The 27,741-nt window shown below is 35.3% G+C and overlaps 1 protein-coding gene across 1 annotated transcript in view; it reads right to left on the bottom strand.

The window, feature by feature from the left end:
- The window catches only part of LOC107676418 (uncharacterized), a 24,044-nt gene extending 5,367 nt beyond the window's left edge, over nt 1–18,677 (bottom strand). The window contains 15 exon segments of the mRNA XM_016470955.1: nt 1,850–1,921; nt 2,021–2,292; nt 2,294–2,414; nt 2,540–2,932; nt 3,167–3,238; nt 3,459–3,848; nt 4,638–5,042; nt 5,833–6,256; nt 6,531–6,853; nt 10,453–10,833; nt 11,694–11,786; nt 11,935–12,327; nt 12,451–12,843; nt 18,117–18,188; nt 18,278–18,677. Coding sequence (XP_016326441.1) covers nt 1,850–1,921; nt 2,021–2,292; nt 2,294–2,414; nt 2,540–2,932; nt 3,167–3,238; nt 3,459–3,848; nt 4,638–5,042; nt 5,833–6,256; nt 6,531–6,853; nt 10,453–10,833; nt 11,694–11,786; nt 11,935–12,327; nt 12,451–12,843; nt 18,117–18,188; nt 18,278–18,677 — 4,204 coding nt within the window.
- Nucleotides 18,678–27,741: the final 9,064 nt, after the last annotated feature.

Here is a 27,741-nt window from a genome sequence, read left to right as displayed (position 1 = left end):
GTAAAAATCGACGCGTTTCAAAAAGGCGGGGCATAGAGGAGAAACAATAATGTACAGTATGTGGAAAATAATGTGTTTTTTTAACTTTAAACCGCATAAACACATTTCATTACACCAAATACACCAAATAATGTTCTTTTTAGCAGCATCATATGACCCCTTTAAACATCCTCATTTGAGCTGCCTCAGCCGTCTGTCACTGACCAGTCACCACTCGTCAATGTCAAAAAATATTTGAGATGACCAATCAAATCAAAGTAGCTTTATGTTGACAGAAGCTGCATAGCGCAAATTTCAAAGTGACGCTCCAGTTAGTGGCTATAAATTGCGGGATAAGATGTAAGTAGCCAAACATTTCATATCTGACAGCTGTTTTATGATAGAAATGTTAAACGCCTGGCAAAAATAATCAGGAATGCAAACTAATAAACTTATCTACTTTCTCCATTTTGAATTGACGTGATTCATGTAATGTGATTCACAACTGTCAATGTGAGGGGACAAAAAACAATATTAATGAAGCAAATATTAGGCATATGATTCATAATGAATGGGCACATATTGTGAATTTATTAAACTTAATTACGTAGTTTTCCTGGTAGCCTTCAGTAAAGTAACTCGGTAATTTTAAAACCCTGGCTACGGCCCTGGTTAGCAATAGATTGAAGCACTCGTCTGTGCACGAGCCGCCGTCACTCATAACAGCGGCAATGAGCACTCAGCAAAGCAACACATTTCAGCGCCAGATTGCCTCTTATTTAACACAAATGAACAAAATGAATGCTCTGCTAGTCAACTAGAGATGTTTCATTTGTAAAAGATATATCTGTACTGCGAGATGTTTCAAAAACATTTGACATCCAACTCAAATTAACAGGGGAATATCCAATCTGTCCACATACACGGCAGGCGCAAATGCACGCATCCGATTCATATCAGATTTATTTCCACATATGAATGAGGCCTTCAAAAGTGGCTCAGAACAGATGCGAAAAAAATTGTTTACACAAATTTTTGTGTTTACACGTGCAACAAATTCCGATCTGTCAGATGTGAGCAAAAAAATCAGATTTTTTTTTTGTGCCAGTGTAAATGCAGCCTCTGTTGCACTTGTGTTTAAAGTTATTAAAAGTTGAAAACAGTTTGTCTTGAGTTTGAACATCTACTTTTATTTTGCTGAAACAAATGGCTACCATGAGTCCTTTTGCAATTGAATAACTTGACTTTGAGAAGAACTGATTGAAAACGCAATTTGGCTCTTACTTAAAATGATTGGTTTGTGTTTGGTGGTCTGCACTTAAACCACTGAATATATTGTATCTTCTTTGTGCCAAATTATCTTATACGTGTTATTATACACGGTACAATTTTATAAAAAATGAATGCTATCAATTTTCACTCTGACTCTTATCTTTTATCTGTGTGCACACATGCATTTCCTGTCATTTTAAGTCATTTCCTGCCTCTGATGTTTTCGGTCTGGGATCAGTTTGAGGTTATAAAAGGAGTCTACAGAGGTCTGAGAAACAGTAATGGTATGGTTATTGCTATTAATAAAAATGCACTTCAGTTAAGTTCTTCATTATGATTAGCCATTTGTTACACTGTCTTTTAAATAAATAGTTAGAGAAGCAACAAAATCAGTCAAATAAAGAATGAGTGTTTAGGCACTTGTTGTCCTTTCCTTCTCATTTGTCTTGCATACTGATTTTTACTACTTTAACTATGATTTTGCTACACTCTTTTGTAATGGGACAAAAATACTGAAACATTTTAAGAGACTATGTGTAATGAAAATAAATGAGTAAAAATATATTCTTGAGGTTTTAAAAAAAAGACAGTACTTTACCAGTGGTTGTGATTGGTGGAGTAATGGATTCTGTGGGTGGAATTCGCTCTGTTGTTGTAGGGCTTGAGGCTTCTGGTATTAAGAAAAAAATATTTTTTATTTCAGTATCAAACATTTTTAACCATAACCCAAAAAAGTAAATTATTTAATTACATATGAATAAATACTCACCTACACAGTAAGCTCCACAAACCATTGGCTTGACAAACTCGTAAACATAGTAATTTCCGGGACAGGCTTTGACTCTTATAGGGTGGGATGTGTAAGCACAGCAGTCACCCCATGGGAGACAGACCTGACGGGTGACAACTCCATCTTCCAGCTGTGGATGAGGGCCACTGAGTGACAGTGGGGATTCAGTGCCACACATGCCTTGATTGACACATAATTCTGGCATCTGAGTATTTTGACCATTGTAGAACAGCCTGTACCAGCCATTCCACTCCCCATTATCACACGTCATGGTAGTAATTGTTGGTATACATAGAGTAATCAGTGGCTCTCCAAGGCTCATCCAGACTGGTGTAGTTGTAGCAGGGGTCCACACTTGGAGTGGTTAACAATACTGTTATTAAAAAGTAGAAAGAGAGCATTACATACTGCATATTAAATCTATTCAAGATAATAATATAAGTACAAACCAATGCAATTTGTGATAAACATGTCAAATAAAAAGATAAATGAACATGCCTGCACAATATACAGGAGCTGGGATTGAAAGAGTTGGTCTGGTAAATTTGTAGACATAATAATTTCCAGGACAAGATTTAACTTGGATTGGTTCAGATCTGTAGCGACTGCACTGATCATAGCGAGAGCCGTAAATTTCACGAGTAACAACTCCATCTTCTACACGAGGATGAGAGCCACCAAGCCACAGACCATTAAAACCTCCACATGACATAAATGATGCACACCAGTCAGGCATCTGAGCACTTGATCCATCAATGAAGAGCCGATACCAGCCATCCCATTCTACACAAGTGTCATCAAGTCGATTTGCATAGCCATTCCAATACCCGTAATTGAGTGTGCTTCTCCAGTGGTTGTCTAGTATGTTGTAGTTATTGCACGGGTCATAATCTGTGTGAGTGACAGACCAAAACAGAGCAGTTATATTTCAATGAGCAAATTCACAAGTGCAAATCTGAACTAATCAAACACATTAACAAACATGAAATTTAAATGTCATTGCCAATATACATACATACGTGTGTGTGTGTGTATTGGCAATGACATTGAAAATCTCATGTTTGTTTGATCATATACACACACATAGAGAAAGAGGTTAAATGGATTAATTCAAATGTAACTTACTCGAGGTCATGCTGGATCCAGTAATTATATCTGGACTTACAGTGGATATTGGCCATGAAATGGTGCTGACATCTAAAAAAGGAGGACATTCGAAACATGACTGAAGTGATTTTAAAACCTTTGAAAGACTTAATTAAAAAAGAGTGAAGAGAAAAAGCACATTACATCTGAACTTACATTGGAAACCACCTGTGAAATGTTGTTGACGTCTTAAAAAAAAGGAAATGAAGACATGACTGAAATCATCTTAAAATTGTGTAAGACTTTTTTAAAAGTGGGAAAAGCACTATACCTGTGCAGTATCCTGAACACCAGAATTGTGGATTCACAAGTTCATAGACATAGTAATTTCCTGGACACGCTTTCACTCTGATGGGGTTTGTCTTGTAATAACAGCACTCATCCCAAAAATAATTGCCACAGACCTCTCTGATCACCACTCCATCCTCTATCTGAGGGTGAGGACCATTGAGCCACAGATTGATGTTTGTGTTACAGCTGTATGAACTAACACAGGTCTCTGGCATCTGGATGTTCATTCCATAGTAGAAAAGCCGGTACCAGCCATTCCAGGAGAAACCTTCATCACAAATGTAATCTCCGCTTTCATTGTTGGCTCTCCAGGGACAATCCAGAGACTCATAGTTGTAGCAGGGATCACTGCTGATGCTGCTGAAAGCAACTGTCATAGAGTTTTTTAAGAGTGCTATTAAAATACTGTATTTACTGTACATCGAATGCAATTTAGAATATTACATTGTAAAACACAATGATTGTTTATTTCATGATTTTCAATCAGCCAATTACAGCAATTTGAGCATTTTTAACCAGTGGTGTGCTGTCAATTATACCTGGATGCAGCCTGCAGAATTGAACAGAACACCATAACTACTCACATTGACACATGTACTAGCACTGAGTACATGATATAATATCATACAATATATAATAGTGTAAAGGCAGTGCAATTTCATAAAGCCTTCATTATTTTTGCTAAAGTAATGTAAGCTGGTATTTAGACTAACACACAAACCTCCGAATATTTAAACAAAAAAAAATGTATTGGTTCATTTTTAGCTGGAGGACAGGTAAATTATGAAGAGATACCCATTATGAATGCAGTAATTTATTAATTCTGTATTATCATTTTAATATAAATAACATGGCAAGACAAAGTAGAAATTTAAGTCACTTAAAGTAGAAAGGTGCTGTTATTGGTTCATCTAGAGTTGTGAAATGTAAACTGTGTTATAAATAACATGAGAGCTACAGTTAGTGAAGTGCTATGAGAGTGTGGGGAGAATTACAAAGTAGCCTACAGAATGGTTAATGAGGTGCACACCACTGATTCTAAATGGTTAAACAATGTTTAATTTCATTGATGTATTATCTAATAATCAGACCCTTTACTCTTGATAATGGCATAAAAACAATCACAAAATTTTGGAGAGAAAAAGAGTTAAAATTTCACCTGCACAATATGAAGGCCTGTTAATCGACAGATCTGGCTTGACGAGTTTATAGATGTAATAATCTCCTGGACAGGCTTTGACTTGGATGGATGTGGATGTGTAGTTGTCAAACTGGTTAGACCATAGAGAACTTCCCAAAACTTCACGGGCTACCACTCCATCCTCAAGTGTTGGATGAGAACCGGCGAGATACAGTCCAGTTTCACCACCACATCCCACATAACTCACACACCACTCAGACATCTGAGCACTTTCTCCATTCAAATACAGCCGATACCAGCCACTCCATTCAACAAGGGTGTCATCCTGTCCAGAGTACTGATACGCGTTTTGTCGTATGTCTCTCCAGTATTCATCAAGAGTGTTATAATCATAGCAGGGATCAGAGCTGGAAGTTGTAGATTCTGAGAGAATAATGACATAAAAAAGGACAATCCAGCGATGATACATACTCACTATTTATGTGGCAAAAACCTGTGTCTTTATGACCAGATAAGATACTGGGATAGTACACTAGGGAGGGATTATATAAACTGACTGCACTTACAACAACTAATTTAAAAAAGATTTGCCACCAAGATCTCAGTTCATTTTCTAGGAAATGTATCTACAGCTCTGGAAATAAATTAAGAGACAACTCCAAATCTTTCATAAATCAGCATCAGCCATTCCATTCCACTGTCTGTTGAATTCCAACACATGGGCACAACTCATTCTGCTTAATGAAGGTGATCACCTCAACCAAATCTTATTTAGCGAGGAAAAGTACAAAAAATAAAATAAAAAAAATAACACTGCTGTGGTCATCACTATACTCTAGTAAAATAGGACCAGCTGGATGGCAAAAACAGTGCTAGTAGTACGTCAAAAGTAACTGGAATCAAATTTTAACTATTGACCATGCCAAAAGAGTTGAAAAGTAAAGCCATCCCATTCTACACGAGTGTCATCTTGATCAGAGATGTATCCATACATAGACCAGTAATTGAATGTGCTTCTCCAGTAGTTGTCAAGTATGTTGTAGTTATTGCACGGGTCATAGTCTGTGTTATTGAGAAATTATGAGATCAAAACTTTGTGAGGTCAAACCAGTAATTCATAGAAATTATTATGAGAAAGTTAAACCATGTGTACTGTCATTACTGAAATCATTCTAAAATGTTTAAAAGACTTGTGGGGAAAAAAGCACAGTACCTGTGCAGTATCCTGAACACCCGAGTTGTGGATTCACAAGTTCATAGACATAGTAATTGCCTGGACACGCTTTCACTCTGATGGGGTCTGTCTTGTAATGACAGCAGCTACCCCAATAAAACCCTGCACAGACCTCTCTAGTCACCACTCCATCCTCTATCTGAGGGTGAGGACCATTGAGCCACAGATTATAGTCTGTATTGCAGCTGTATGAATTAACACAGGTCTCTGCCATCTGAATATTCATTCCATAGTTGAAAAGCCGGTACCAGCCATTCCAGGAGAAAGATTCTTCACAAATCCACCCTCCACTTTCATTAGTGGCTCTCCAGGGACGATCCAGAGACTCATAGTTGTAGCAGGGATCACCGCTGATGCTTTGGAAAGTAACTGTCATGGAGTTTGTAAATGTAGTGTTAAAATACTGTATGAACATGGAAGAAATTTAGAGTACTACATCCCAGCTCTGATGCAACTAAAAACCTTATTCTAACTGGTAAAAACAATTAATTTCATTAACCAATTCAATAAGATATATGTTAAATTATCTAATAAAAAGAGGATTTTATTCTGGATTCTGATATAAAAAAAAAAATCCAGAGAAAACAAGATGCACCTGCACAATATGAAGGCCTGCTGGTCATCACATCTGGCCTGACAAGTTTATAGACGTAATAATCTCCTGGACAGGCTTTTACTTTGATGGATGTGGATCTGTAGTTGTCACACTGGTTAGACCTTATATGACTTGCAACAACTTCACGGGTCACCACTCCATCCTCAACTCTTGGATGAGAACCGCCAAGATAAAGTCCAGTTTCACCACCACATCCTGTATTACTCACACACCACTCAGACATCTGGGCACTTTCTCCATTCAAATACAGCCGATACCAGCCACTCCATTCAACAAGGGTGTCATCCTGTCCAGAGTACTGATACGCGTTTTGTCGTATGTCTCTCCAGTATTCATCAAGAGTGTTATAATCATAGCAGGGATCAGAGCTGGAAGTTGTAGATTCTGAGAGAATAATGACATAAAAAAGGACAATCCAGCGATGATACATACTCACTATTTATGTGGCAAAAACCTGTGTCTTTATGACCAGATAAGATACTGGGATAGTACACTAGGGAGGGATTATATAAACTGACTGCACTTACAACAACTAATTTAAAAAAGATTTGCCACCAAGATCTCAGTTCATTTTCTAGGAAATGTATCTACAGCTCTGGAAATAAATTAAGAGACAACTCCAAATCTTTCATAAATCAGCATCAGCCATTCCATTCCACTGTCTGTTGAATTCCAACACATGGGCACAACTCATTCTGCTTAATGAAGGTGATCACCTCAACCAAATCTTATTTAGCGAGGAAAAGTACAAAAAATAAAATAAAAAAAATAACACTGCTGTGGTCATCACTATACTCTAGTAAAATAGGACCAGCTGGATGGCAAAAACAGTGCTAGTAGTACGTCAAAAGTAACTGGAATCAAATTTTAACTATTGACCATGCCAAAAGAGTTGAAAAGTAAAGTTTGCATGAAGAAAAGAAGGGTTCAGTTCTGGCTTTACTGGCAGAGGGATACAGTCAGCATCAGGTTGCTTCCATTCTTAATGTCAAAGACAGCGGTTCATAAGAACAAGGTCAAGCTGAAGATATTGGGGACAACAAAGCTACAGACCGGCAGAGGGCGAAAACGACTCTCCACTGACTGGGATTACCTTCAACTCATTTGAATGTTACTCAACAGCCGTAGGACAACATCAAGTGACCTACAAAAGAAAGGCAAACGGCAGCTGGGGTGAAGTGCACGGCGAGGATGGTTCGAAACAGGCTCCAAGGGGAAAGGGCCCTTCATCAATGAGAAACAAAGAAGAGCCAGGCTGAGGTATGCAAAAGTCCATAAGGACTGGACTACAAGCCACAGTGTCTCACACCCACTGTGAAATTTGGTGGAATTGGGCACATTTGTCTTTGTGAAAGGAGCATGAATCAAGCTACGTACAAAATTGTCCTGTAAGAAAACTTGCTTCCTTCTGTTCTGACAATGTTCCCCAACTCTGAGGATTGGTTTTTCCAGCAGGACAATGCTCCATACCACACAGCCAGGTCAATCAAAGTGTGGATGGAGGACCACCAGATCAAGACCCTGTTATGGCCAGCCCAATCTCCAGACCTGAACCCCATTGAAAACCTCTGGAGTGTGATCAAGAGAAAGATGGATGGTCACAAGTCATCAATGCCAAGATGCATGAAAGCTGTGATTGAAAATCAGGGTTATTCCACCAAATATATAAGGTAAACGCTGAACACTTCCTAAGTTAAAACATTAGTGATGTGTTGATTAAAAATGAATATGAACTTGTTTTGTTTGCAGTATCTGAGGCCTGAAAACACTGCATCTTTTGGATTTTGACTAGTTGTCATTGTCTGCAAATAAATTCTTTAAACTATGTTTGCATCTCCATAACTGAGGCCGGTGCAATACACATCTCGATGCATAGCTAACGATACCATACATTAAAAATACATATGAAGCAGCTACCGATGCGATGCAATTTTATTCACCCCTATTACGATGCAGTGTGATCCGATTTCGATTCGATTCAATGCAATACGATGCAATGAAAAAAATATGATGCTATGAAATTCAATATCATATAGTTCGCTTTTATTTCTTTGGTTGATTGTAGTTATTTGGTGGAAGATGCAGCTCTATGACGTCGCTAGCGGAAGCGCAAGTGTCTGAGAGTGCAAGTCTGAGAATGCACGTCTGAGAGTGCAAGCGACAAGCTGCAGCCAGACCCTTTTGTCTACTTCTGCCATGTTAATCTATATTCTATGTGACTGTCAGGACACGCCTCGGTCTCCATGGTGTTGATTCGTCATATTCACGTAGCAGCAGTGGTGATGAGAGAATGCGCTTGAGAAACAGTTTAGAGAGGAAAAATCAATCTACTTATAAAATATTGGTCACAAATTATTGGTCACTTTATAAATAATAAAAGTATAGCACATCTACTAAGAAATAAATTGTTTTTTACCTATGCAAAAATGCATTGCGATACAAATGCAAACTTGTAGGCCCATATTGGTCACAAATTACTGGTCACTTTCTAAATAATAAAAGTATAGCGCATCTACTAATAACTATATATAAATATATCGGTTTTTACCCATGCAAATATGTTAGAAACGATGCATCGCGATACAAATGCCAGCTTGTATCTGATGCACACTTTTTAAATCAATGAAGCGCATCGTTAACTTTTATGCAGATGCACCGATGCAAATCTGTGAATCTTACCGTCCCTACTCTAAACGGCAATATGTTTATTTGAGATTTGGAAGAAATGTTGTCAGTAATTTATAGAATAAAACAAAAATGTTCATTTCACTCAAACATACAAATAGTAAAATAAAACAAGAGAAACTGATAATTTTGCAGTGGTCTCTTAATATTTTCCAGAGCTGTATATGAAAATTTGGTGCAGGGCTTTGGGTGTCTGTGCCTTCATGAGCTCAAAAGCACTCCACAATTTTCCAGTGTAAATCTCTGGGGGAAAATGGAAATGTAGCACACTCCCATTATTTTCACATTACCCACCTAACCCTTGCTCCAAACCACAACGATTTCAGTCTTCATCAGCAACATTTATTAGTCTGCATCAGTTCTAGTTCATCAGATTGTAAGCACGTCCATTCTTAATTAACAGGGTATGTGTGGAGTAGCGGACCAAATTAGTGAAAGTATAAATACTTCCGGTTACATGTGTTAATGAGAGAAGCCTGTTCTTTTCTGTTTATGTTTCTTCTGAGATTTGACATTGCTTTCTTTTCCCACCTGAATTATTTTATATCTTGCAATACGCAAAATCAACATTTGGACACAATAAATACTACATTAGGTAAATTTTAAGATATTTGTGTACTTAGAGCCTGTGTTATTAAATACACACATTCTGAGTTTCCATGTTTTATGGGGACATTCCATAGACATAATGGTTTTTATACTGTACAGTACTTTTCTATCCCCTTACAGTAAACCTACCCATAAACCTACCCCTCAAACTAAACTTTCTGGATGATTTTCCTCATGGGAACCAAAAAAATTTATATAAAATTACCCCACAGGGTCAAATGACTGCTATTACTTCTCTTGTAGGGACATTTGGTCCCAATAACATAATAAATACCAGGACTTCACACACACACACACAGAGAGTGCCTTCTTGTTCTCAAATTAGTAAAAGATTCTTGGACAAATAATTTCAGCTAGCAACTGCAGATCCTGCATTGAGTACATATGGTGATCTGGAAAGGAACTAGTTCTAAAACAAAAGATTTAACACTATTTAATGTGATAAACTCTTTACATGTGTCACGAACACATAACATGGGTCTGATTTGCTCATGTAAAATAATAATCCTCCAGATTGTTATAAAACACATTATATTACCAGTCCTTGTGATTTTGGCTGTGGTTGTGGTTTTGGCTGTAGTTTCGGTTGTGGTTGTCTCTGACATGACAAGCAGACAATAAAAAAAAAAGAATATTACACAAAATAGTAATTTCTTAAATAAACAGAGAGCACATGTCAATATATTTACCTGCACAGTATGCCAAATAGCAGGCACTTGGGCTCACAAACTCATAGACATAATACCCTCCTGGACAGGCTTTGACTTTAATGGGATTGGATTGGAAATAGCAGCAGTTATTGCTCCAGTGACCGCAGACATCTCGAGTGACCACTCCATCCTCAACTGTTGGATGTCCTCCGTTCAGCCACAGTGGAGCATGAGTGCCACAACTCAACTCATCAACACATGTGTCTGGCATCTGAACGCTCTGACCCTGAATGAAGAGACGGTACCAGCCGTTCCAGCTGACCCAAGAGTCACACATTATTTGAGAGGAATGTTGATTGTTGGTGGATCTCCATAGATCATCCAGGACATTGTAGTTGTAGCAGGGGTCAACAGGGGGAGCTGTTGTTAAGAAATATTAGAAAAGTAAACGTTTTGGACTGAATGAATGTTATACTGTTTTTTGTACAGAATAAGTAGTGCTATGAAATCTTCAGAACAGTCTTCACTTAATTGTTACACTCTGTTACGCTTGTGTTTAAATTTATTCAATGCTGAAAACAGTTTGTCTTGAGTTCGAACATCTACTTTTATTTTGCTGAAACAAATGGCTAACATGAGTCCTTTTGCAACTGAATAGCTTGACTTTTGTACTTTTATAATCTTAATCTCACAAATTATTGGTTTGTTTTTGGTGGTCTAAATTGTATCTTCTTTGTGCCCAATTATCTTACATCATACACTCTCAAATTGTATAAATAAATAAATCCTATCAATTTTCACTCTGACTCTTATCTTTTATCTGTGTGCACACGTGCATTTCCTGTCATTTTAAGTCATTTCCTGCCATTTTAAGTCATTTCCTGCCTCTGATTGGTGGGGTCTGGGATCAGTTTGAGGTTATAAAAGGAGTCTACAGAGGTCTAAAAAACAGTGATGGTATAGTTTTTACTATTAATAAAAATGCACTTCAGTTGAGTTCTTCATTATGATCAATTTGATTCATCTGTTACACTGTCCATTAAATAAATAGAGTTAGAGAAGCAACAAAATCTGTCAAATAAAGAGTGAGTGTTTAGGCACCTGTAGTCCTTTCCTTCTCATTTGTCTTGCATACTGATTTTTACTACTTTAACTATGATTTTGCTACACTCTTTTGTAATGGGACAGAAAGACTGAAACATTTTAAGAGACTGTGTAATGAAAATAAATGAGTAAAAAATATTCTTGAGGCTTTAAAAGAAAACAAGACAATACTTTACCAGTGGTTGTGATTGGTGAAGTAATGGACACTATCGGTGGAATTCTCTCTGTTGTAGAAACTAATTGGATGGACTGGCTTGAGGCTTCTGGTAGAAGAAATATATAAATATATACAGTGGGGAAAAAACTGTATATACATATATATATATATATATATATATATATATATATCAGTATCAAATATGTTTAATCATAACCCAGAAAAGTAAATGATTTAATTACATATGAGTAAATACTCACCTACACAGTAAGCTCCACAAACAAATGGTTTGACAAACTCATAAACATAGTAATTTCCAGGACAGGCTTTGACTCTTATAGGGTGGGATGTGTAAGTACAGCAGCCATTCACTGTGGAACAGACCCGACGGGTGACCACTCCATCTTCCAGCTGTGGATGAGGGCCGGTGAGTAACAGTGGGTTAAAAGTGCCACACATGCCATAATTAACACATGATTCTGCCATCTGGGCATTTTGACCATTGTAGAACAGCCTGTACCAGCCATTCCACTCCACATTATAATCACACATGCCATAGTAGTAATCGTTATTATAGTTGCCAGTGGCTCTCCAAGGCTCATCCAGACTGGTGTAGTTGTAGCAGGGGTTAACACTTGGAGTGGTTAACAATACTGTTATTAAAAAGTAGAAAGCGAGCATTACATACTGCATATTAAATCTATTCAAGATAATAATATGAATACAAACCAATACAATTTGTGATAAACGTCAAATAAAAAGATAAATGAACATACCTGCACAATACACAGGAGCTGGGATTGAAAGAGCTGGTCTGGTAAATTTGTAGACATAATAATTTCCAGGACAAGCTTTAACTTGGATTGGTTGAGATCTGTAGCGACTGCACATATCATGGCCAGAGCCGTAAATTTGACGAGTAACAACTCCATCTTCTAGTTGAGGATGAGAGCCACCAAGATACAGAGCACTAAAACCTCCACATGACATGTAAGACATACACCACTCAGGCATCTGAGCATTTGATCCATCAATGAAGAGTCGATACCAGCCATCCCATTCTACACGAGTGTCATCAAGTTCATTTGCATAGCCATTCCAAAACTCAAAATTGAGTGTGCTTCTCCAGTGGTTGTCAAGTATGTTGTAGTTATTGCACGGGTCATAATCTGTGTTAGTGAGAGACCAAAACAGACCAGTTATATTTAAATTAGCAAATCTGAACTAATCAAACACATTAACAAACATGAGATTTAAATGTCATTGCCAATATACTGTACATACATACATACATCAGTGGTGGAGAGAGTACTGAAAAATTGTACTTAAGTAAAAGTATTGCTACTTAAGGAATAATTTACTTAAGTACAATTAAAAGTACTGAAAAATAATATAACTCACGTAAGAGTAAATAAGTATTTTGCTGAAAAACTACTCAAGTTACTGCGTTACAAAGTACTTTGGTTTTATTTTTCTATTTTTGCGATAGAATGCGAACATCATGGAGCATTAAACACTCTCTTGTAATGTTTGTTTCACAAGTGAAACTTAGACATAGATGTATTAAACTTATAACTTTCCAGGAAATCCCTTATATGGACAAATGCATCAGCTATCACTACAGCTGAATAACATGCAGACGTTTTTACTGATGAAATATTAAGACAATAAACACACTGTTGTAATGATTTATCTGTGTTTATCTGTATTTAAACCATTTCGGGTATTTTCATGAGAATGATTAATATTTATAATGCAATGCTAATTTACAGTATAGAATTTTATAAAATAATATTTTTTCTGTCTCATTCTGTGATAAGAAGCAACACGGAACACAGAATAAAGTTATCTCAAGCATGACTGATGTTATATAGTAATTTTGGAGCAAAACATGATATTAATCTCATAAATTGTCATGTAATTGACCATTTAAATTGCCAGTAAAAAATAATGTGTGGTATGTGTAAGGTTGGGCATCGTTTGAATTGTAATGATTCCGATTCCGATTCTGCTTATTGATTCAGATTCTTAATAATTCCTACTTTCGATTCAAATAAATAAAAATAATACTAATGATTAAAAAAACATATATCATCCACATTTATTCTAAGTCTTATTGCGAAACATTTCATTGTAGCTGAATACTGAACGAAAATCAACAGGCTGAAGAGCAATTACACAAGGAACTTTTGCCTGATTTAAAATAACATAGCAAAAAACAACTAGTCTAACTAATCTAAATTTCAAGCATTATTAAATACAAGAAAACACTCAGTAATTAAAAAGAACATATAAACAAATTAGCAATCACACAAATAAAAACAAATTAATTAATTAACGACTGAAATAAACAGTGTTTTAAGATTTTCATGTATGCAGGCGCAGAAACTGTAATAAAATATACATTTCAAATATAGTTACAAAAGTTATTCAGTCAAGAACAGCGAGTGAATTTTCTGTCTTTTGTTTGACTAATGTTATTATAGAGATGGCAGAAGGAATATTAGGCTGCTCGGATCCAATATACTGTTACACATGCGCTTTCTTTCCCAAATCCAAAAAGACATGTGCCTTGTCCAAATACCCACACTTGCGGTCTTTGCACTTGACTACTTATATGACGTATTTCCTGTATTTGGCCCAAGTGTTCAAGTGAGCATGAAGACCACAAGTGTGTTTAGAACTTTTCATTATATGATGGGACACACTTATAGCGTTGTAAAAATGCAAGTGTTTTTTCAGAGCTTTATTTTTATTTTCAATACTTTGCATTTTAAAATCAACTTCTAAATGTCTGTTCAGTAGTCCCTATAACAGATTAAATTTAATTAGTGATGCTTCTAATTAATTGATAAAAAGCATTTGCCAATATTAATAATTATTATAAAAAATAATTATAATATTACAAAATAATTATACTCACCTTTGCACCAATAAAACGTGCAACACTTTGTTTTACTACCAAATCATATGTAATATATAATTATTAATATTTAACTTATATTGGAAAGGTTTCCGTGACCTCTCACGAGATCTCAGCAAAAAGTCTCATGATTTATTTCCAAAACATGATGCATGATGGGATACACTAAGCCTCGCAGGAGCGGTATTCGACATAGATTGTCTTACTATAGGGAGATGATCTTGGATCACATGTGCCTTAAAGGGGTCATATGACGTTGCTAAAAATAACATTATTTTGTGTATTTGGTGTAATGCAATGTGTGTATGCGGTTTAAGGTTTAAAAAACACATTATTTTCCATATAATATACATTAATGTTGCTCCTCTATGCCCCGCCTATCTGAAGCGTGTCGATTTTTACAAAGCTCATCGTTCTGAAAAGTGAGGTGTACGCTGATTGGCCAGCTATCCAGTGCGTTGTGATTGGTCGAATACCTCAAGCGTGTGACTGAAATGTTACGCCCCTTACCATACTGTGATGCCGTGTGATTGGTCTGAAAAGCGAGGTGTGCTCTGATTGGCCAGCTATCCAGTGCGTTGTGATTGGCCGAATACCTCAACGGAAATGTTACGCCCCTTACCATACTGTGATGCCGTCTCCCGGCGCGACAAGACAAAACCAGTAAAACCCATTATAAACGAGGCATTTGTTGCATCCAGTGGGGACATAATTACTGATTATAATGACTTATACTGTCTTTTTATGTGTTGCGTTGCGTATTGCGCTGCTTATCGAGCTGCGTAAACATAAAACCATGTCTGCATCTGTGATCGGAGAAACGACAAACAACAAGCGCTACTGTGCACTGCTCAAAACTCGTGTTTGAATCACCAGTGGCAAATTCTTTAAAAAACAGACACCGGCATTGTAGGCTACTCTCACAGGAAACAGTCCTCATCCTCCGCAAAATGCGCTGCACACATTTGAATATTTGCGTTGAACTGTTCCGGAACAGTGTTGAACCACTGATTTCTAGTTGTGTCCACTTTTGGAAGGCCAAACAAAACACACAGCGTCTCCACGACATGGCCACGGCGGCAACGGCGAGAATAAAAGTTACACCTTCTTTCTTTGCGTGAACGTTTGGGCGGCATTATACAAATCTTCCCACATCGTGACATAGACATGTGGGGGCGTGTTAGAACGAGCCGTTTTAGGTATAGGCGTGGTTGACTCTTAACTTTTATAAAGAATATCTCTTTGGATTTGAGACTTTAGTCTTTGCAACTTTACAGATCTTCTTTATGCACCAAGAGCTCGTAACACTCCAAAGAGAAAGGAAACATTGAAATCGCATCATATGACCCCTTTAATAACCAGTCACATTACAGACTTGACGTTATTGAATTTCAGTCAGAGTTGTGCGACACTCAATTGCCGTTTACGGATACCATAGGAATGAACGGGAAATGCCGTAAGCTGAAACCCACCTGTCGCAAAAATTCAGTGACTTATCAATATTCTTATTTATACTATTATTAGTTATACTTATACTAATTATTGCTTAGTGTAAAACATGTTGGAGATTAGCTGATAGGCTGTCGATTCATTAAATGATAAGCTGTTTCCTCTAAAAAAGCTGTTTATTCAGCGTAGTGAAGCCTCTCCTCCATTGACATCCATTAAAATCAAACGGCCTCTGGTCTCCTTTCTCATGTACCGCCAAAGTGGAAGTGTTAGCATTAGCCGTTATGCTTTTTTAGCTAAAGGTTGCAGGCTTGCCTTCTAGTGGCTTTGGCATTCAGGGCTTACTGTATCCCTTCATGCATCATATTCTGGAAATAAATCGTGAGACTTTTTGCGAGATCTCATGAGAGTTAGTAGTGTGTGGATTTAGTGTGCGTTAAGGGCACTGCGCTTTGGCATTTTTAAGAGATGGTACAGTCTTGCTCACTTACTTCCTGTCGCGTGCACGCACTCTCAAGTGGCCAAGACTGCAAGTGTGGGTATTTGGACAGGGCAATAGAAGAGGATTCAGTTCAGTATCACGCAGTATGAGAGGCGGCTTTCTGTGCGCACGTCTTGGATGTGAGCAGAGAAAACAGCATGTGAGTCTTCTTGACTTGAATGGTTTGAAGTCATATTAAAATGCACACAAAGGAATCAAAATTTGAATTTTATAACAAGTATCCGATTCTTAAGCATGCGATTCCAAAATTGGAATTCCCAAGCCTAGGTAAAGGTTAACATGTTAAATAAAAAGCGCTTTTTTCTTTCTACCGAAAATGTGCCTGGAGTCCACCGTTACTATAGTAACAAAGTACACTTTTACTTGCAACTGACTGACAGATAAATCGTAGTTTATCTGTCAGTCAGATGCACATAAAAATGCATGCGCTTTTATTTCAATGTTGTTGTTCATGTTGAGGTTATTTCAGCTTCATACTTTGTACATTTAGTTTAACTGCACTGTTAAAGAGGGCAAGCTTTACCATTCAACTGAACTGAGTGCATGCACTTTAGACACTTTACCTTACCTACTGTACTTGTTCTTGCTCTGTCCATGCAATAGGGTATATGTCAAACGTCACCTGACCAAACCCGGAAAACAGGTCTCATCACTTCTGCTTGTCAGAGAACGTGTTAACAGCCGTATTAAATAATGGCGATATCTACGGATGTTTAAGGTAATTAGTTAAACTAGCTAGCTGTTTTCATTGTTGACGTTTTATTCCATTTTATATCTAAATGTTAGTGAAAAGAATAAAAATAAATATCTTTTAGATATCAATCCACATATGTGGTGGACATTGATTATGATCATCTTTGTATCACTTTTGAAGGCATCTTGAGTAAAACAGCTTCATATTTAACGAAGCATATGCAAAACGCTTGAACCGGAAGCGATGAGACCGGTTAACAGAATACGGAAGTCTGTTGCACATACCCCTATAACTGTGTCCTTCTATCAGCCGAGTTTTCTATTTAATTAAACTGCTGAGTGTTCTGGGAATATCAATGAAATGACCCATATCAGCAGCTGTCAAAATTACAATTTAAAATCAGAGCATAGCTCATTTACATTCACTAAAATATTGAAACGTTAACAATACTGATTCAAAATGCTAACATCAGTGATTGTCTGGTTTGAACGCCCCGGGTTTGAACGAATGAGTTTTGATTGGTTTTGCACCCGAGTCAGACCTGTCTGTTATTACCTGAAGCGCAGTGCCCGTCAAACAGCAGCTCGCCCAGTTTCTCCATCAGCACTTTTGTCTTTTTTGTACTTTTGATCAAAAATAAATGTAACGAAGTTGAATGCTTTTATTTTTATTCAAATCAAGTAAAAGTACCATAATTTAATTATACTCAAGAATTCAAGAATTTCAAAAAATTGAAAAATGTACTCAAGTACTGTAACGAAAGTATCTGTAATTAGTTACTTTCCACCTCTGACACACACACACACACACACACACACACAAACACATAGAGAGAGAGAGAGAGGTTACATGAATGAATTAAAATGTAACTTACTCGAGGTAATGCTGGATCCAGTAATTATATCTGGACTTATGGTGGAAATCGGCCGTGAAATGGTGCTGACATCTGAAAAGAAAGACATTCAAGACATGATTGAAGTGACTTTAAAACTTTTGAAAGACTTCATTCAAAAAATAGGAGAAAAAGCACATTACCTGTGCAGTATCCTGAACACCAGGTTTGTGGTTTCACAAGTTCATAGACATAGTAATTTCCTGGACATGCTTTCATTCTGATGGGGTTTGTCTTGTAATAACAGCAGTCATCCGAATAATAATAATTACCACAGACCTCTCTGGTCACCACTCCATCCTCTATCTGAGGGTGAGGACCATTGAGCCACAGAGTAGAGTATGTATTACAGCTGTATGAACTAACACAGGTCTCTGACATCTGGATGTTCATTCCATAGTAGAAAAGCCGGTACCAGCCATTCCAGGAGAATCGTTCATCACAAACGTAACCTCCACTTTCATTGTTGGCTCTCCAGGGACGATCCAGAGACTCATAGTTGTAGCAGGGATCACTGCTGATGCTGCTGAAAGCAACTGTCATGGAGTTTGGAAAAGTTCTGTTAAAATACTGGGACCCGCTTTATATTAATTGTCATCAACTACAGTCTTCTAAAATGTAAATTTGTAATGTGATACAATGCACTTATTGTGCAGATACATGATGCACTGCTTATGTTTAAAAACACATGCATTTATGTACAGCTGTAAATAATTTATGAGTTCTGTAAGTACACTGTTGACTCATATCTTACAGTTTAACACATCCTTAAATATAATCATACCACTAAAACTGTCCCAAACCTTAACTATATTCTTCCTAATGAGCAACAAAAGTGTTTTGTAACACAACACAATGAGAACAATGTACCTTACAATTCATCTTCTCATCTAAATTGTAACATATATTAATATATAGTGTATAAATGATCAGTTACTACATAAAGTCACAGATGTGAGATGTAAAGTTGGAATCATAAGAAGTAAGGTCTCAGATATAAACATCGCCTGATGAGTTTTTCTTGTTCTGTTCTGACAGTCAGGACTGCTGAGAGGATTATTGGTGCCCCTCTGCCCAGTCTCCAAGATCTTTACATCTCCAGAGTGAGGAAAACAGCTAAGAACAAGAACAGTTTTTTCCCGCAGGCTATATTCAGCCTGAACAATTAAACCTTTTCATAATTATACATCATCCATCACAGCTGACATATTTATACAGAATCCAACATTTGTACACTTGTAAACTGCACACTTTGTAAATAATATATCTGCACACTTATAACATATCTGTACATTTATCTAAACAATTACATTTTTTATCTATACTTCTATTTCTGTGTATAGTACATTATTTCATTTCTGATTTTTTTTTCTTACATTAGTGTTATATTCCATCCCTACTGTGTTCTTAACTATGTATGTCTGCACTATGTCTATACTTTCTTCTACACTGGAAGCTCCTGTCGTCAAGCCAAATTCATTGTGTGTGTAAACATACCTGGTAATGTAGCTCTTCTGATTCTGATTCTGATGCAAAAATGAACTTCTGAACATTTGGATGTTATTGGGCTTTATGTTTTCATAATTACCAACTAACTGTACAGTAAATTATCCCTGTGTATTGCAGCTGGTTTTATGAGCCCCACACAGACTGAAAAACAAATGTGTGGCACATTCAATCTGAGTAGATTATATTTTAGAAATAGTGATTTTAACCTTTAATCAGTCAGTTGTGCAGCCTTAAACCGTAACTTTGAGGTGAAGATATTTTTTGTCCTGTTATCTAAAAACACATTTTCTGTCAAAAACAAAACATACTTTCTGAATCTGCATGCATCATGAAATGTACTGAACACAAAACTGTTTGGGATTTGTGCATTTCATAAATGTCATAAATACACACAGTATGCTTGGTTTCAAAATTTTGTCTCAATACAATAAAAAATGATGAAATTGAAAGTGGGGTCTGATGTGAATAGTGACGTGTAGGACTGCTAAAATATGAACAAGTTTCAAGGTTTCATATCAAGAGACAGGGATCTTTCACTGAATTATTCCTATTACACTTCTTTTATTCTTGCATTTTTAAAGGAAAGCAAAGGCTGGAAAAGAAGTGAAGAATAAAGCTAAAAAAGTTTTTTAAAGTTTGTTCATTGATTATTTCACTGCTTAAGTACCTATTAAAAGTTATTAAATAATATGGCCATATATTTTTGTGATTACCTGTGGCTTGGCCGATGGTTGAATCACTCTAATATAGCTATATAATATCATTGCCTATATAGCTTATTTTATTATTATAAATTATTTCACAAACACATGGGCCTGATTTTCTCATGCAAAACAATAATCCTCCTGATTGTAACACAGTACATTGGTCATAAAGTCTATTGTAGTTTCTGTGGTTGTGGTTTCAGTTGTGGTTGTCTCTGGCATGACAGGAGTAGTGGTAGTGCTTATGTTGCTTGCATCTGAATTATAAATACTACATAATAAAGCAACAATCTCTTACATAAACTAAGGAAACATATAAATATATTTATCTATTTAATAGGTACAAGTATTTAATGAATATGTACTAGTATATAATAAATAAGTACTAGTATATATTTTAAAAAGTTACTAGTCACAACTGGAATAAATACAGTCAAAAAGGAATAGTTGATATCTTGATGACAGATCCACATAGAAGGCAAAAAAAAAATTAAACGTGTTACTACTAACAACAGAATAGTTACTATAAGTTATATATTTAATAGGTACTATTATCCAATGAATAACTAGTATATTTTTATAAATGTACTAGTACTTATAGAATAAGCACTAGTAGCCAACAAATAAGTACTAGCACCTAGTGCAATAGATACTTGTACCTTTAAAAAATCTAGTAGTAAGAAATAGAAAATACTTTTTTTTTTTTTTTTTTTAGATTAAATGTTAAAATGGCTCACCATACCCCTCTCTTTCCTTTTTCACCAGGCTCTGGTCACCAAAAGACCACTCAGAATGGTCTCACTCACACACTGCTGTGAGTCTCTCTGCTGTCAGGCATGCATCACTCATATTTTTACCTGACAATCAAAACGTTATATTTGATTTATACTATTCTTCTGAAATCATTATGACTAGTAGATTAAGTGGAGTCTGGTGATGCCACGAATCTGTGTGCAGTTCAAAGTGAAGGCCATGAATGAATGAGGAATGTGCCACATCATCTGACAGCTTCTGATTTCTGCGTAGCACTGACTTAGCAAGTTGTATGAATGTGACTATAAAACTACACTTTTTGTTATGAGCAACCTCTGACTAAAATCAGACTGGTGAGTCTGTGTCCGTGAGATTCCAACCAGCCGGCATGAGACTCTGTGCGACATTCAGATGAATGAACAAACAGATGAAGAATAAGGGAATACTGCAATATTCAAATATCCAAATTAGAAACAAAATTAGATAGATAAATATCTCACTCTAAACTTTAGAATAATTTGAAACTGGAGTCAGATTAAGCATGTAGTAGAATGATTAAATTAACTAATTAAGTGAACTATACAGAAGTCAGGGAAAAGACCTACACACAATGTACCTTCTGTTTCTTCATAAAGCTTAAATCATAAATCATAAAAACTCACAGAAAAAAAGGTACAAAAGCGGTCACTACAGCAGAACCTTTTCAAAAGGTACAAATGTATACCATTTAGGTACTGAAATGTACATTTTAGGTACTAATATGCAGCTTTAAGGTACTTATATTTATTTTAAGGGGTAAATGCAAATATACAAAGGTGTATTTTTTTGAAAAGGTACCGGCCGCCCCAGTGACAGCTTTTGTACCTTTTTTCTGAGAGTGCACTGATACCATAAAGTGAAAATAAGGAATCCTTAAATTTAGGAACACTTGCTGTATGCTAAACATAATAATAATAATAATGTAATTCCCTTAAAACTGTAATTATAGCTGTCATGTCTACTCTCTCTAGTTGGGCTTGCTGTTCCTGCTTTGAAAACCAGGTTGTAGCAGAGAGCAGTCAAACAGGGTGGCAAAGTTTAAAGATCATTTCCACACCGTATGTATCAAGTTTCTGTGGAGACTGTGATTTTAGATAAAACAACTCTTCTTGTGCAGAACAGGAGGGTTAACATTAACATACAGTACACAGGAACTGCTTTTTCTCTCTTTTTCTTATCAATGTGTGAACGACAGTAAATTCCTTTAGACTCACAGGAAAAACAAGTTTTGTCATGTAGTTGAACCGTCACATACTTCACAAACGATTCCATTACACAAAATGGAACAAATTCTCTCCATATCTATTTACAGATCTGTATATGCTTGATTAGCTGTTTGTGACACAATAATGTATACAAACTTATATATTAATTTTTAATTACAGGACGGCATTAGTGAAAGTTATTTATTTATTTATTTTATTTTTTTCTGATTATTTTTTTTCTGTGTAGCTGAATAATCCATTGTGTCATCACGTTCACAATCAGATGCACAGCTGTATCAGTGCTATGATCTGCACAACATATATTTTATTTGTAAAAGATGAGTTGGAATGTTGTTGCTGATTTTATGAGCACAACACGCACTGAAAAACAAATGTGTGGCATCTGGACAGATTACATTTTTCAACTGAATCAGTCAATTGTGCAGAACTTGAGGTGACGAAAATATTTATTTAAATAATATTTACCTAAAACACTTTTCAGTCAAAAAATAGTTTATTGAATTTTTTTTTCCCAGTAATTTTTAAAATACAGCCTATTTTGTCCCGGCAATGTAGATGATAAAGTACATAGATACGATTATTATTATGATTATAACTAATGTTAATCACTGATGGTCTGCTGAATCTGCATGCATCATGAAATGGACTGAACATGAAAGTAGTGAGTGTTGGGGATTTGTGCATTTCATAAATGTCACAAATTCCAAAGAAATTTAGCTTGGTTTATCTGATAAAACTTTGTTTCAATACAATAAAAATAATTAAATTAAAAGTGAAAAAAAAAATTGTGTTGGATTGCTAAAATGTGAGAACCTTTCATATCGATATCACTAAATTATTCATATTAAATTTATTTAATTTTTTATATAAAGCTAAGGATGGAAAGATTAGATAAAGTAATATATATATATATATATATACACAGTATATGATATATGTACCTGAAGTTTGTCCATTGATCATTTCACCTGTTAAATACACAGTATAAACATAATGAATTAATATTGAATGTAACCCTACTTACAATATCATTGTAAAGCACATGACAAATAAAACTCTCACCATTAATCAGCAGCAGTAGAGACACACACAGTGAGATCAGAAACCTCATTGTGACCAACGGCAACTCCTGCACCTGCACACACATACATACAAATATGCAAACACACACACACACACACACACACACACACACAACCAGTCAAAGGTTTTTTAAAGAATTCTCTTCTGCTCACCAAGCCTGCATTTTTTTTATCCAAAATACAGCAAAAGCAGTAATATTGTGAAATATTTTTACTATTTAAAATAACTGCTTTCTATTTGAATATATTTTAAACTGTAATTTATTTCTGTGATCAAAGCTGAATTTTCAGCATAATTTCTCCAGTCTTCAGTGTCACATGATCCTTCAGAAATCATTCTAATATTCTGATTTGCTGCTCAAAAAACATTTATTATTATTATTAATAATATTTAAAACAGTGCAAGAGTGCTTTTTTTTTTCAGGATTCTTTTATGAATAGAAAGATCCAAAGATCAGCATTTATCTGAAATAAAAAGCTTTTGTAACATTATACACTATACCCTTCAAAAGCTTTTCATATATTTTTTTTTGTTTGTTTGTTTGTTTGTTTGTTTGTTTGTTTGGGGGGGGTAGAAATTAATACTTTTATTTAGCAAGGATGCTTTAAATTGATAAAAAGTGATGATAAAGACTTTTATAAATGATAAATTGTGTTCTTCTGAACTTTCTATTCATCAAAGACACCTGATGATATTAATGCTTTTGCTGTATTTTGGATCAAATAAAGTAGTGTGTGTGTGTGTGTGTGTGTGTGTGTGTGTGTATATATATATATATATATACATTAAATGTGTCTCATATTAATTATTTTATTTTATGCACATTTGCAAATGAATGAATAAATAACTTTACCTCAAATGCTGCTGCAGAGCAAACTCAGGGAGATTCTCTCTTCAGCAGCTGAATACAGTGATGATGATGATGATCTGCAGCTCTCACGATCTCATCAGTGTCTTTAATAACTGTGGGTGGATCATTACTGGAACCAAGAGTAATCTCTAAACAATAACTTAAGTAATTTTCTCTTGTGACATGAAGATAATTATTTGAACTGATTCCTTGTGTGCATCTGCTTTTAGAAATTCCTTCACTCTGTACAGATAGATGTGAATGTAGATGGAATGATGATGAGCAACTTTTTCCAAAGCAGCTTTACAAAAACAGTAAAACTAACCCTCCAGTGAGTGAGCTAAAGGTGACTGGAAAGATTCATGCTAATTAATTGAATAATCTGTTAATGAATTCTGTGTGTACATAATGTTTAACCAATGACATTAAAAGCTTCAGTTCATCCTAAGACCCACTAGAGGCACACAGGTGATCAAGTAATATGGAGTTTATGAGATGTGCAAACTAACAAGATCATAACATAGCAGGTTAATAAGTCAGTTAAAGGGTATCTAATATTTGGGTACAAAAAAAATAAAGGGGGATAAAAAGAGAAAAAGCGACAAATAATGTTAATGGAACTTGATTTACAAAGACAGAATAGAATAAAATTAGGCTAAACAGGCAAATGTTGGTACTTCCCTGAAGCAAGAATGTGTCACACAAAATGCATTTAAAACATGTTGTGCACGGGCACGTCCCGTCGGCTGATCATGTTGTTGAAGCAAAAAAGCAACTTTTCAGGTTTACCAGAGGTGCAGAATTACATTCTTTAGAAATGTTCTACATTCATCCGCTGCACATTTTATTTCATCATTCAAAAACCCATGTCAAAAAACCGTGTGATGCACATTAATGTGTCCTGACAGTAATGTCTCCTCTGGAACTATAATGAAAATATAGAAAGAAAGAAAAAACATAAAACAAATTGTAAATATAAAAAGGCTTAAATAAGCAGTCAAATTTGATGTAGATGTGTCAATGTAAAGTAAAGTCTAATCTTACTTTCAAGAGTTTTGGGGAACCCTTTACAAATAAGTAAAAGATAAACAACAACAACAAAAACAATACTTTTACAGCATTTATCAATTTAGCTTATTTTTAATTTCTACATTACATTTTAAAAAGTTGAATACATTAACAGTAAATATATTAAATACTGTAACAAAAAGTTCATTTGTTAATACATTAGGTATGATGAATTAACAATAATAAAATGAAACTTCATATGTGTGAGTGTGCAGCAATGAAAAATGACAGCAATAATATCATTGAGAAATACTGAATGTGACTTTTCAAACTGGATAGCCAGGTTTACTGTCATTTTTATACATTATAGGACTTTCAGAAAACCACCAGACTGGATTCCAGACATGGAGCTGCAAATGCTGCTTGGTTTCTTAATTAAGTTGTCAAAGTGAATATATCAATCACTTAAAGTGGATTTTTTTTTTTTTCAGTAATTGCTGCAACCAGATGATCGAGATTAAAAAAAATAACTACTTACACTGACTGTCACCACCAGTGTTGGGGAAAGTTACTTTTAAAAGGAATGCATTTCAATATTGTGTTACTCTCTAAAAAGCAACAAATTAGGTTAGTTACTTTTTATGGAAACTAATGTGTTACGTTACTTTTGCATTACATTTTCTCATCTGGGCTGGGCTTGTTTGTTTGTTTTTAATATAAAAAGATTCTAATTTTAAAATGAAAAATGTGCAATCTATTCAGATTTATTCCAGCTGTTTCTTAATTCTTTTCTCTTCTAATTAAATTAAAATATTTGTATTCCTGTCTAACACTTTTAGTTTGTGTCACTTTCCATCCGGTTTTATCCAATTACACAAAACCATCTGACAAAATCAACAAATTATTCATGGACCAGATCATGTTTCTATTTCTGAAAGTCTCATAATCATCAACATTTGCCTACAGAATGCTTGAGTGCTATATGACAGGCTCTTTCACCATATGAATTATTCCTACTACATTTATTTTTTCTACATATTTAATGGAAAGGATGGAAAAAGGAAAATGTACATTTTACAATAACTACCTCTGCTTTGTCCATTTGTCACTTGTTAAATACACAATATAAACATTTGATTTAATATTATGAAATGATTTAGTTATTTTACGTGACAGATGATAAAACACTCACCATTAATCAGCAGCAGTAGTGACACACAAGACCAGAAACCTCACTGTCACAGAAAAGCCCCTCTTGCACCTACACACATATACAACATGAAACAATTACATTTTGTTAGTTTTTATTTTTGTGTTTATTGTGCAGACTAGTAACAGACACCATAAATGAAAATGTTCACAAAGCAAAACTCAGGGAGATTCTCTCTTCAGCAGCTGAATACAGTGATGATGATCTGCAGCTCTCACAATTTTATCTTGCCTTTACTGGAACTGCCGGAAGTAATTTCGCAACAATTTTCATGTGACATACCTGTATTGGTTATTTTAATAGATTTTTTTTTTCTTGTATACACCAGCATACAAATAGAAATTAATGGAATGAAGACGAGTCAGTTTATTTGTTTAGCACGTTTTCCAGAGATTTACAACAATAATACCTTTAAACACCGAGTGAGCCAAAAAAAGAAAAAAAGAACCAACTCTATACAGAGTTTGTTAACAGTTAAAGCATTTAGTATCATAAACAAGCAGCAATATTAAAATATTCATTAACATAAGTTACTATTAATTCCAGTATATACTAATATGCATTTGAAATGAACAATCTATGAACAAATGTGAATTAATAATAAATAGCATACTTTTAATTAACATTAACCTAGATTAATAAATTATGTAAAATGAATTTAATTTATTATTGACGTGTGTGAGTGTGCAGCAATGACAAATGACAGCTAGTTTTTATTATATTGAATATGTTTTAACCTTCCTCATAAACAACCATATAAAGAAAACACCAATAAAACACCTCTGTATTCTGAACTAGAGCATTACACGTCTTCACCTCGTGAGAAGTATTGTTCAAACTCGATAGTCAGGTTTTACCATCCTACAGGTTTTTCAAAATTGCAGAGCAACAGTGAAAAAAAAAAAGATAAATATGTTTTTCAGAGAACCATTAGATCATATCTCAGACAAAGATGTTGCAAAGCAGCTTTAAAAAGTGCAGTTGTCAATCATCATTACAGTAATGTTTGGAACTAGTTGATACCCAAGTCCTATATGGCCATCACTGCACTTACTAACATAACAGTGTTAGTAATTTCGTTCTCTGTTATCATGCAACAGTCACATTTGTTGATTGCCTTTTATGCACATTATCACAAGTGGCAAAAATAATCAAATTAAAATCATGCATTTGCAGGTACAAAGAGTGTTAAACTACTCATATGAACATATGCAAATATCTCTCT

This window comes from Sinocyclocheilus anshuiensis, unplaced genomic scaffold (genome assembly GCF_001515605.1).
Source record: "Sinocyclocheilus anshuiensis isolate Anshui unplaced genomic scaffold, SAMN03320099.WGS_v1.1 scaffold2270, whole genome shotgun sequence".
Lineage (NCBI taxonomy): Eukaryota > Metazoa > Chordata > Actinopteri > Cypriniformes > Cyprinidae > Sinocyclocheilus > Sinocyclocheilus anshuiensis.
The sequence above is the reverse complement of the archived record's forward strand: the minus strand, read 5'-3'. Positions and strand labels throughout refer to the sequence as shown.